Source organism: Wasmannia auropunctata, unplaced genomic scaffold (assembly GCF_000956235.1).
Source record: "Wasmannia auropunctata unplaced genomic scaffold, wasmannia.A_1.0 LD335989.1, whole genome shotgun sequence".
In the NCBI taxonomy this organism is placed as follows: Eukaryota; Metazoa; Arthropoda; class Insecta; order Hymenoptera; family Formicidae; genus Wasmannia; species Wasmannia auropunctata.
In genome coordinates, this window is record NW_012026901.1 from 365,891 (window position 1) to 378,625 (window position 12,735).

At 35.5% G+C, this 12,735-nt stretch overlaps 1 protein-coding gene across 2 annotated transcripts; it reads right to left on the reverse strand.

Annotated features, from left to right (window-relative positions):
• Positions 1-1,567: 1,567 nt before the first annotated feature.
• Positions 1,568-8,471, reverse strand: LOC105454030. 2 transcript variants are annotated; one of them, XM_011696352.1, is made up of 6 exons: positions 8,117-8,471; positions 4,631-4,708; positions 4,458-4,535; positions 3,314-3,573; positions 2,740-2,971; positions 1,568-2,098 (listed from the first exon to the last, which is right to left on the reverse strand). In XM_011696352.1, the coding sequence occupies exons 1-6, from the start codon at positions 8,300-8,302 to the stop codon at positions 1,595-1,597; spliced, it is 1,338 nt and encodes a 445-aa protein (XP_011694654.1). In that variant the 5' UTR covers positions 8,303-8,471; the 3' UTR covers positions 1,568-1,594. The 2 variants fall into 2 exon arrangements, with proteins under 2 accessions (XP_011694654.1, XP_011694655.1); XM_011696353.1 differs by lacking the exon at positions 4,458-4,535.
• Positions 8,472-12,735: the final 4,264 nt, after the last annotated feature.

Here is a 12,735-nt window from a genome sequence, read left to right on the forward strand (position 1 = left end):
GTGCGTGAGTAACGTACGTTCGCCTGGTACAGCTCTGACTTTTTCGTCGACTCATCGCAAGTACGTCATTCGAGTTCAATGCTCTTTTGCGGACGAGAAGTGCGGCTGAAGAAAGTAGAAAGAAAGGGTTTTTTTTTAAAAAAGTTATTTAAATCGAAGGAGCGTCTTCTAAGATATCTCTCAGCCAGTAGCTACAAGAAGTTCTTTACTTAGTTCTTTTTCTCTGATAAATACCTTAGACCTTTGTAAACTTCTCTGACAATTTCAGATTTTTACATTTGTTAAAAATCTATGAAAAGTTAGAAAACACAATTTATATATGCATAAATATAAAAAAAATACTGTTACATTTATTATCAAGTTTTTGGTAGAAAAGACTTCAGTGGTAATTTCATAAATATTTTGTTTTGAAACTTCAATATTTTTATTATAATAGATTGAATTTCTTAGATATGATTGTATGCAGAAAATAAAATAGGAAATAAAAAAAATATAAAAAATAAAATAAGAAAATCGGTACAATATTATAAAGTAATTTTGATAATATTATATAAAATACTATAAAAGATATACATATATCTATATGTGTATGTATATAATTTAAAATAAGAGAATTTTTGTTTTTGACATGTATTTATTTTACTTTGAATTATATAATACAAATATATATACACAGGACTGCAGCTATTTATTTACAAATAAATATTTGGAGTTCGATGCTGCTTGTCAATTTTCGGCGATAGGAACTCTTAGAATTCAGTCTATTCGTTGCATTGAGTTAGAACAGCGTTTGTGTTCATGTACTTCATTATGTGAAAAAATATCCAAGAGTAATATTTTAACTAATATCGCTACTTTCTTATTTACTATTCGTATACCTTATAATACTAAGCTCTCATTTGTACATTTGATCTTCCGACATTCTTGGCCTTCGCACACACAGTTATTTATAACAAAATATTTACAAAAATATACTTACACAAATGTCAAACAGTTTAATAGTATAATATTCAATACGCAATGTATGCATTTGAATTTACACATTTTGTCTCTTTTTGTTGACACTTTTGCCTAAAGAGGAACCCGTTATCTCTAAGATTCAGTTTAATATTAACAATTATATGTAATATCAACAATAACGTACTCTAACAAATATTACCATATTTTTCTCTCATGTAAAATTGTTCTGAGAAAAGACAGTACGTGCAAATTATTTTTTTACTGCATCTTATATTGCTCAATGAAATCTACACTTATTATACTTTATTCCACAAGAGAATTTTAATTTAAAATTTTCGAATCATAAATCCAATTATATTTATCTGTTGCTACGAGGTAAACGATTTTTTTTTAAATCCTCATCGTTAAATTTTTGACACAATATGGGTAGTGTGCGTCAAAAATGTCGAGATGATTCGTTACTCTTCCTATTATAAAAACTTTGTAACAGAGAAACGTGAGATATCTTTTTATCCTGCACGCTGTTGAAGGCGGAAGACCTGCACTCCCTCACGAGAGCAAATAAAGTCCCTGAGTTGTTCTCGCTAAATTAAGCAAGAAGAAAAAGTTCCATCAAGTTTCTTTTTTAGAGGAGCTAGCTTTTCTGAGTTACATTTGCGTTCTCGCATTTCACGTTTTGCGCGCTCGCATTCGCGTTTTTTACACTCGCGTTAACGTTCATGTTCGTTTCTTTGACCCGCGGTTGATTGACTGAATGACTGTAATTGGGGCACAACCTCTTCATCAGTTTCTTCTGCATATTCTTCAGGTTTCCTTCTCTCATCAGCTCCTTCTTCGCCTTCGTCAAGTGTCCCTCCTCCATCTTGCTCTCTTTTCCATTCTTTATTCGATACTTTTTAAATAAATACAGAGAAGTAAGAGAACAGAAGATTCCCATTACCACGGAAATGGTTAACATCAAAAGTTTTATGTCGCTGTTAGTCATGACGTACTTTAGGTCCCAGATCGATATCTCGGGGATCTCGCAGGCCCCAGTGTCGACGACGATCGGGTAGCTACCAGGACCGTTGTTGGTGGCTACTCTGACCAAATATTTACCGCACGGCAAGGAAATCTGTGCCGACTCGCTTTCCGTTACCTGTAAAAATAAAATCAAGTTTCAATATACGAATTGGAATTATTTTAAATATTAAATTTTTATTTAATAAAAAGGTTTCAAACATATTATTTACAGAAAGTGCAGTTTTATTCGTTTGCAAAGTACTCAATATAAACAAGTTATTTTTAAGAATACTCGCGATTTGAAAATTTAGTATTTTATTGTTAGAAAGAAATGAAATCTCTTTTTTTTAATCATTTTAATATCACTATCAAAGATATAATTTTATTATCTACTGTTACTACTACTTTAATTATTTCATTATTACTACTTTCTTCTCGATTTTTTTTTACTTAAAATTCTTAGTAAATACATTATATTAATTCTCTTTGATCCTTGCAAATTATTATTGTTTATTGTCAAAAAGATGCCATAATTTCACGGAAAATTCTAAACATATAAATGTGAAAATAAACGAAAAACTATTGTTTTACGATAGTATACATAATATTCGCAAGATACTTGATTCTGTTTGTATCTCTTTTGTTTCTTTAAGTGATTGTAACGGATCTGATTGTGAATCTACTTGAAAGTACTACTTCGTTTCTCGAAACTGTCGTATAAAGAGATCGAAATTACGTCGACTCAGATTCGAATCCACTTGTGAAACGTTTAATTACCTGATTGCCCATAATACCGTCTCCCGTCTCCTGCTCCCAGGTAACGACGAAGGACGGTTTATACTGTTTCTCTTTCATGGCCCGACGCTCCAACACGATCTTATAGTATTTTGAAGGAACCCTTTTGCGTTGATTCTTCAATTGAGTTTGCCAGTCTTGCCACACAATATAGGCCTGGTAGAGAGGACCACCGGTTTTGAGCAACTGCAGCTGTGGCCTCCACTTTTCCCAACTGTAATAATAATGATTTTATCAGTGATAAAAATAAATAAGAAAAGAAAGTTTAATAGATATCGTGTTTAAAAGTTAGAAAAAAAATAATTTTTTGAAGAATATTGTTTCGATTATAATATTCGCATTTCTTTGAAACAAATTTATCACAAACAACAGAAATGTGATAGTAAACAATATGTATATTGTTTTTAATGCCGTGAATATTGGACCTTACATTAAAATGGTTTCAATTGGCACTTTTAAGCGTAATTGTCTCAAGTATGAAATCTCTGCTTGGACTTTTTGTACGTGAAATTATCTTCTCTTTGTGAAAATATCATAAAGGTTACACAAAATATACCTGTAGTGCTTGACCACGCCATCGTCCGTGACGACGATGACCCAGCCGCCCGGTATCATTGGAGGCTGCTGTTTAACGTAATAATAATTTTCTTCTTCCCATATTCCTTCCCAATTCTTTTGCATTAATACGGCAACATCGTAATCGTTCAAATGGATAGTTTCGTTTTCTTCGGGAGCTGGTAACTTAGTCGGCTCATATTTGTCTTCCTCCATCCCGCGTGACACAAAAAATTTGCACGCAGTGTCGCAACCTTGGCACTGAAAAAGAAAAACATTTATAAGATTACATAACAAAGTATAAGTACAGATGTACCATATCTATTTTACATTGTGATATTAATTTGCATGAATTAGTCGAGATAATAATAAGGTTTACATGTTAATTGAATTTTTCTTTCTACTAATTATTCTTTTTGTGATTAAATAACACTTTATAAATCTTAACTTCTTTGTGTAATAAATTAAAATCTAAGAAAAGAACAAGAAATAAATTGCTTTTTTTCTATATATTTGAAAGATCCCGATTTTTTATGCTAACATTATCTGTGCGATTGGATTTTCCTGAAAGATAGACAGGTAACCGTTTTCAAGGATTTTGCCCTCTACCAGACTTTATTTTTATTGTGCGAGACCGTCCTTTCTTTCCCGGAGAATCGAAAGTTATCCTCAAACGACAATCGAGATTTTCCTCGCGCTTGGACGACTAGCACCCTCGCTCCGAGACGTAATGAAGGGCTAGAAAGATCGGTCTAGATTACCTGCACACCCATAAAAGGCTCGGAAACTCGAAGCCGCGATCAAACACTACGGTCTGACAATGAAACTGCGCGCGAATCCGTTTCGAAAAGATTTAAAAGAAAAAAATGGTCGCAATACAGGCGAAGAAAAATCTTTGAGATTTTGCTACGGTATATTAATTATCTGTATTTTTATTATAAAAAATATTTTTTATATAAAAGTATTAAGAGTAAAATAAAAATATGCAATTAATACAAATATAAATTAAAGAAATGAATTAGAAAGAATAAAATAAAATGGATATATATTGTAAATAAAATATATGAACTAATTAATAACATATTGCGTAATAAATATAAATGTATATAGATATAATACTCATGCTATAATATTAGACGTTTTACCTCAAGCCGGAATGGAATGTCAGGTGTTGACGAATTTAACAAAACGGAACGTAGAATTGTCAGTTGTATATGACTTGCCTAAATTAAAATTAAATAAAAAAAGATTGAAATACAAAAAAATAAAACACAGATTAAATACAAAAGAATGATAACTTTTTGTTTATTTTACTTACTTTGTAATTGCGCTGCATGCACGTATTGTGTCGTTGTTCTTTTTCCAAACGACTGAGGATGTCACAAGTGTCCCAGCACTGCAAAAAAAAAAAAATAAAAATCTCAATTTTTCATTCAATTTTAATAGCAAACTTTTTGGATTTATATTTTTTTAATTCCAAAATTTGTAATATTTAGAAATTTTCAAATTTTTAGGTTTCAAATTTTTTAATTTTTCAATTCTTGAATTTTTTTTAAAAAAGATTGAGAAGTCTAGATGGGAGAGATTCAGCGGCAAACAAAAAACTCTCACGGCATGCATGGGATGCACGAGAAGAAAGAGGAGTTACTAAAGGGAGAATGAAGAGAAGGGATTTGATGCAGAAGGAAGGGCAGAATAAAAAACGTTGAATCGAGCGATTTAAGGAGAGAAGAAGAGGCGAGGGAGGAGGAAGAGGGTGAAACACCGCGAGGAAGGTGGGAAAGGGAGGGGGGCAGGGGAAGAGGCAGGGGAACTGAATTAGCTCCAACCTGTTCCGGGCACAACAGGCATCGTCGTTGTCGTTGTCTTCATATTTATTGGGGTACCGACTCTCGAGCGGGCTCGCCCTGTTCCTAAATTCTTTTTCCCCCTTTTTTTCCCATAGCCTGTCTCTGTCCCTCCCCTTTTTTCTCTCTCCTCCGATTCTCGATTACCCTTCTTCGTCGCGTACCCTTGCTAAGCCCGATTCTCCGCTTCGGAGAAACGAAAGGCCCCGTGGTTTCTCGCTAATGACATTTCCCGAAAGCCACGTCGAGATATTCCCTCGCTCGATCCGAAAGAAATTCGGGACCCAAGGGGTATATTTTCATTTTTGTATCATTAATACAATAATTATAATTTAAAATAAATAATAACGATGGGCCAAGAGCCAAGCGAGATCTTCGTGATAATCCAATAATTACATTTCTCTATGTTACAAATAATGCTAATTACATTTCTGCTTAAAATATATACCGCACAATCCATTTTTTTTTACATAATCGATAAATATTTGGCGCCAATTAATTTTCTTGGCCAAGTCGAGTCCACTGATCTTACAATCTGTGCTCTATCACAATCGGCTCGAATTATCGAGTCACGATCATTGCTTTAAGTCATAAAACAAGAAGTGTCATCCTAATCTGAAAATCAATGACTCGTTTATCCGTCGGTGGGCTCGTAAAGTGAAATAAATGGACGAAAGGAGCAGCGGTCAGTTAGAATATTTGTCGCAGAAGAATGGGGACTTAATAGTGTGCAGGGCCCAGAGGAAAAATGAAATAAGGAAAGAAAATACTTGCTAGGGGACGGGAAAAGAGTAATATATTATTTGTACATGTATATGAATATTTTTTAAATAATATTATTCCTGAGTCACGGAAGTAACTTCACACATGAGTTTAACTCGGGACATGTATTGCACGAGAACAGTAAAAGAAGTGAATGAAAACGACGATCAAAAAAAGAATAACAGAATTCAGATTTCAGACTTCTTAAAAACTATAAATCAATATCGTCGTCATGACAACTAGCGTGAAAGGGATGAAAAAGATTTTCTCCTGTGAATTCACATGTGCATAAACATTGATTCGTTTCGACCAAATTTAGAATATATATATGAATGTCGATGCACGATAAATTATACTATAAATTGTATTATGTAACAAATAAGTATATTAAAGAGATATTTAAAAAAAATGCATAATTATCATCATCATTCTTATTAACTTCATTGTTATTATTATCATTAAAAAGATTTTTTATCTTCCGTTTATTTTCTCTATTTATTTCAATTTTTAAAGCATAGATATCACAATTTCATTATTATTTATAATATTATAAATTATGTATTATATTTTGATAACGACAGTCTACCTTTCGAAATGCATTATTTTTCCCTCGCATTTTGTATTACATAACATATACCTATATTCACGTACAAATTTTTGCTAATGCACGAGTATTTTGAGACTTTAACGAATTTCTTTCTTCCAAAAATTATTATTCCCCTAGGATTAAAACAATTATATTAAATTGCGAAAAGACCTTTCCTCTTTTCTTCGATGTCATCGTCGGTGCGATGGATCGTCCTCCTTTCTCGAGAAGGAGAAAAAGAACGTGACTGTATAGCGTTCGTTAAGGGTTTATTCCCGCCCTCTCTGCAGGCTGTTATTCTAATACGGAGATGTTCCCTCGCCTCTCTCCTCCTCCCCCCGGTATTCGTCACAAGGGTCCGCGCATAAATTTGTACGTTCGGCCCCCACGTTCTCGCGGGACACGGAATCGATGGATCTCCCGAAATTAATGGACACCCCCTTCAGCATAAAATGAGCAACGCCCTCGCGCGCGCGTTGTCGGACGTCCCCTGAGTCCCTCTAACTGCGATTCTCATCCATATGTGCTCAAGGGATGGTGTGACCACACCTGGTGATTTTCCATGGCACTCAGTTCCCCCGTAAAATCGACACCTAAAGATTTATTGGTATCTCATCCGATTTCCGCCTGCGATCGGTGCCCCTTTCTTGGCCGCGCGCGGATGTACACGAGATTTACGTCGTGCTTTTAATTTCTTTTTTTTTTAAGTAAAAATATCTTTATAATATAGAAAATCTTTACATAAAAAAATTTGCAATGTATTTTTTAAATATATAATTTCAAATCGTAGATAGACTAAAGGTTTTAGAACATTTATTCCAACGCAAATTTATAGGAGGTAATAAATTAAGCTCGCTTATTGATTATTTTACACTTTTTTTTGTTTTAATTATTGGGATACCTTTCAAATTCTTGTGTTTAATACACTAATACGATATACTTTTATTAGAATGTTTGTAAATTTGAAATCAATAATTATCTTGAAATTATGAGAAAAACTATTCTCTTGCGAGTTATCTCTTTATATATTATGCAACATTCTTTACATACTGGAAACTCCGAATTTTATCTCACAAAAAAATTGCATATTATAAATAGTTATTCCTTTATGCAACCAATCTTTTGCCTTTTTATTTTATTATTAACTGAAGTTTGACAAAATGCAGATTAAACGAATTTTGCGTTACCGTAATTTCTAAAATATTTTGCAGTAAAAGTGTAGTATAGTTGGACTTCACAAAACTCGCATTAACTAAATATTTCTAATAATAGAATCGTAAATTAGCTTTTTAATCATTTTATCAATAAGTTGTAGGAATTGCAAGAAGTATAATATTATCTTTTTGTTATTATCTTTGGAATTGTTCCGAGGACAACTCTCGTGCGTAATTATATCGCATTGAGTATTAGCTTCTCAATCATTTTATCAATAAATTGTAGGAATTACAAGTATAATATTATCTTTTTGTTATTATCTTTGGAATTTTTCTGAGAGCAACTCTTGTGCGTAATTATATCATATTGATTATTATATCTTATCGAAAATTCTTTAGAATGTTGAGAGGACTGTAAAAGAACGATGCAATGATCGTAAAACGGTCTTAATTACCTCCTCGCAGTCATTTATTTCGCTTTTATCTAAATTCGAGCAATAGCCGTTGTTCATGTAACGTCGCAGGCACGTCGATCGGCACTGCGCAGTCTTGATGATCGGCCCGAGATCCAGGCTGGCGGCCACCAGGGCCAAGGTCGCGCAGAATATAAGCGCCGGAAGCCATGCGATCTTCATCCTCATCCTCGATAACAAAGAACCTCACTTTTTTCCACCACAAAATTACTATTATTACTTTCTTTCGATTAAAACTCCGAGGTTATATCTCGCGGTCTAATCGATCACAGATCGATGCCGGCGGGACACGAGGGCCACCGGCGTGGGTTTCACAAGCGAAATTTCGGTGCGACTGCGGTCCTTCAGGGTTCGGATACCTCCTTATATAACCGCGCGTCCCCCACTGCGCGCTCCCCGGGTTTTCGTGGGTCCCCACCCTTACAGAGTTGCCGTGAAGAGCATCCCTCGTAATTATACGTCGTCTCTCAGCATATGGCCTGCCCCGAGGTTTCAATCCTGACCGAATTATTCGGCCTACATGAAATGTAGGCCAGTTTGCTGAAGTCGCGATGACGCGGGTATTTCGCTGCTTGGATTAGAATTTTCTTTGCGAAACAACAAATAACAAATTAATAAACTTAAATAAATAATACGAAAATGCTACATCAACTACATCAAGCTAACGCTTGATGTAATTGATGTAGCACTTAACAATAAGTTTCTTTATGGTAAAATGACTAATGATTTTTATGATTTTGATCGATGATTTAATTTCAAATATAGGAAACAATTAATGGTATTTCTTGAAAAATTTCTTTGATTTTTTTCTTGAAAACATTTTCCACCAATACAATAGGATATACCAAACAAAAGACGAGAAACCATTAATTCTCTATACAACTGGCAATGAGTTTTAAGTTTTTTTATTCTTATAACTTTTTAAGCTGAAAATATGTAACACGCAATAGATGAAATATAAAAAACAAAGATATTTTGCAATTAGAAGTTTAACATAAATTACTCTCGATGTGCAATTGTTGATCGTAATTGTTATTAAATTCTTGTTATTATTTTCTAATTAATATTAAATTCTACGTTGTTGCAAGTCATAAATTGTTGTGATTTCATGAGCGACGAGGAATGAAATTTAATTTGTCCCGTAAGCAAAGTTAATTTCGATTCGTATCCAAGTGCCGCCAAATGGCTAGTTTTATTGTGGTAGAAAAGTGGTTAGTTGGAAAGAAGATGGCGTTTTTTGGGCCATATGCCGCGCGGAGATCTCGTATCGTGGACCAGAGCGTAGATAATTACGATAGGCCCCAGAGAGTGTATAGTTATTATGTGAAGATGGCAGAAACGATATTTGCTGCATCATCTAGATGCGCGTTCTACACTCGTCCCTTTTTTCGAAGAAATTTGTACGCTCGATTTATGACCAAAAATTTTTTTAAGAAAAGGAATTAATTATGAAATATTTTCTGTGTTTACATTAAAAAATTGTAGTTATAGACTTTTTATTGTGTTTTACACATTAAGACATCTGAAATATATATTTATGAAATATAAATATATATCTTTTAAAAAATTTTATTTTATTAAATCAGAAATTGCTGAGAGCCATATTTGCCATGTTTGGCATTTATACAAAAAGTTATAAATTTCTACAAATTATTTATATTTGTAATACGCTACTACTAATATTACAGATAATAATAGTCTTCGGCTTTTCGGATTTCTTGGAAGAGAACGGTCACGCTTCAACCTTACCATCACGGTCACGAAATTTAAGCGCAATTAGGCGTTCCGCCTATCCAACATCCGGGGAGTCCTCTGGGGAGTCTTAATGTAAGAAAGTGGGTGGAGAAGATCCACAGTGTGAGTCCTTGAACGGAAACGGACGTACTGTGGATCAAATGATCGACGAGCCCTTCGAAGTTTAATATTACATCGAGAAAATTCGTTGCGTACTCCCCTTCCCCTTTCGCCCTTCTCGCTCAGCAGGTACATGAACTGTTCCATCCATCCTCGCAATCGGGGAAGAAAAATAAAAGACATATGAAGGGGGAGGGAAACGGAGAGGGGCGAGGGGGAGGAACGAACTGTGTACCGCCGTTACCCGCCGGAAGTCGCGGTGTCTATGGGTGCCGCGCGCTACGTCACAATGCACAGGATGTGTACAAATAAGGGTATTTGTCCGCGGCGGGTGATTGTAGGGTGAAATATACGTGACGCTAAAAACGTCAGTATAGAAAGGAACGAGAAAGCCGGGTTGCATCCCTCGCGCTTGTGCCCGACACGATGAAATAGAAAAGGGGGGGGGGGGCCCGAGCGATCCATTCATCTAGGCGGCGCGCGGTAGTTTAGGGGTGGTGGGCACATTGGATCGCGAAGGCTTCCTTCAATGGACGCGAGAGTGACGTTTCATTGTGCGCCGCGCTTTTCTCACACCTGGACCAGCGCGGCTCAGCTCGGCTCAGCTCCGCTTCGTTTCGCTTCGCTCGGACGTGCACAAAAATATTATCTTAGCACGTACAGCTCCTGCGTATACAGGCAAACTCGGGAGTAACGTGATTTACGCGGGTGATTAATTAGTCTCTTGGTTTTCTGTCAATAACAATTAGAAATGATTGATTGTCGAGTTGCTTCTCTTGCCTCGTGCAATATATTACTATGTTCCGTGCGCATAAGCTGTTGGCGCTTAACGGTCTAATGTGAAATAATAATTCAGCTTCATGCGTTGTTAATTGTATCACGTTAACTTTTGTTGAGCTCTTTCTGAAGTTTTACATTATATGTTTCTTTTTTCATATAATTTCGTTGGAAATATTTTTGCAATGGCAAAAAAAAATCATTATTACTATTATTATTATTCTTAACAAAAACTGAGTTTATTGATGACATTCTTAATTTGGTTAATAAGAAAAATATGAGGCCCGATCTTTTTTTAATTGTTTATTTTTTTAATTGTATACCTTTTGTTTTTTTTGCCACATTATCTTTTCTTATTCCACGAAAAACACAGTTTTGTTAGTTATTCTCGTTAAGTTACGTTTCTTAATATTTTTAAGGATTTGTCTCCTCGCCGTAGAAATATTTTTCTAGGATTCGGTAAACCGAGTGGCACACACATTCCTATCTCGGAGTTTTGTCTCTCTTTCACGAAGCGAACAACTATCGCATTCCGCCACGAGGCCTGTTTCTTACGAACGCTGATTGTTTATCGGCTTTGTAATCCGAAGGGACACAGGAGGGATTACGCAGGTCATGCGATTTTCCATACGATTATGTCCATTTTCCAGGATTTTAGTCCTAACCTGTAAGAGGCAGAACTTGTAAAACCCTCATCTTTCCTCATCAGTCTCCGTTCCTCGTCTCTAGCTCCGATTGAGATTTAGATTCTATCTATCGCTCGTATTTTACCGCTTTCTCCCGCACGTTTTTCCTTTCGTGTCCTGCAGAATCTTTGTTGATCAAGATAGAACTTTGGATCTCGCTTCGTAAAACGTAAGAATTAAGAAAGGAAAGTATTTCAATATATCCCTTATCTAGTTACGTTACTCATATTAATCGTATTATTCGCGTCGCACTGTTTCGAACGCAAAATAATCCAAAAGCCGAACGTAGAATTAATCATCTGCAAATTTTCACAATTTGCTTCGAGAACGAAGGATCTAACATTCTAACGTATCATTCGCACACCATTTGTCGAATGAGCCTAAAGACCTAACAAAGCGGAAAATTCAGGCCGATTCGTTACATCGGAGGAAGGAAAGCGAAAGCTTTGAAAGGCAGTTTTCGCGTCAAATGTGGCAGTGACAAATTTTTATTGTGGCCGCCTCGCTTCCCCTTGCTCTTCGATTTGTGCCGCCGTGCGGAATAAGCTGCGGCGCAGACATATTTCTCTAAACGACAGGTGATGGTGGAAGTCGCTATTGAGGCGCCTTGGATTTCAACTTCTCTACGGAGGAGGACTTTGGCGCGGGGATCGACGCAGCTATGCGTCTGACAAATTCTCAAAAAGCAGAATTTATGGCCCATCCAGCCACCGGTGGGACATCCTCGGGTCAAAAGCGTGGCTGGAGAGTTTACGGCTTTGTCGCGCGGGGAGAGATGGACCTTCCGTTTTTCTTTGACCATTTCTTCCATTTCTCTGCTTTGTATTATGAATGCGCTACATTACGACATATTACTAGAGAAGATAGTGTTATTAGGTTTCAGAGCTTTTCACTCTCGCGAGAGAGCATTGATGTTCTCCACAGCACGGGAAAGAAGTGGGAAATCTTCATCTTTTATATAATTCTCGAATTTTTAAATCAACATTGTTGATTTAAAAAATTCGAGAATTTTTTTAAATCAACATTTGACATGTACGTTTAATACATATTAAACTTTCGATAGCAACTCTTCATTTTTTTAATGAAAAAGAAATTATAAATTTTTAATTTTTTGTATGTGAATGACGGTATATACTAATTCATTTTTTTCTCGTGCAAGGAAGGTTACTCTCTAAATTCTCTGGAGTGAATTTTCACTCTTTTGGAGTGAATCTCACTCCAAAAGATTGAAAATACTGCCATTCAAGTGGCCGCGTGGCAGTATTTTCAATCTTTTGGAATGAG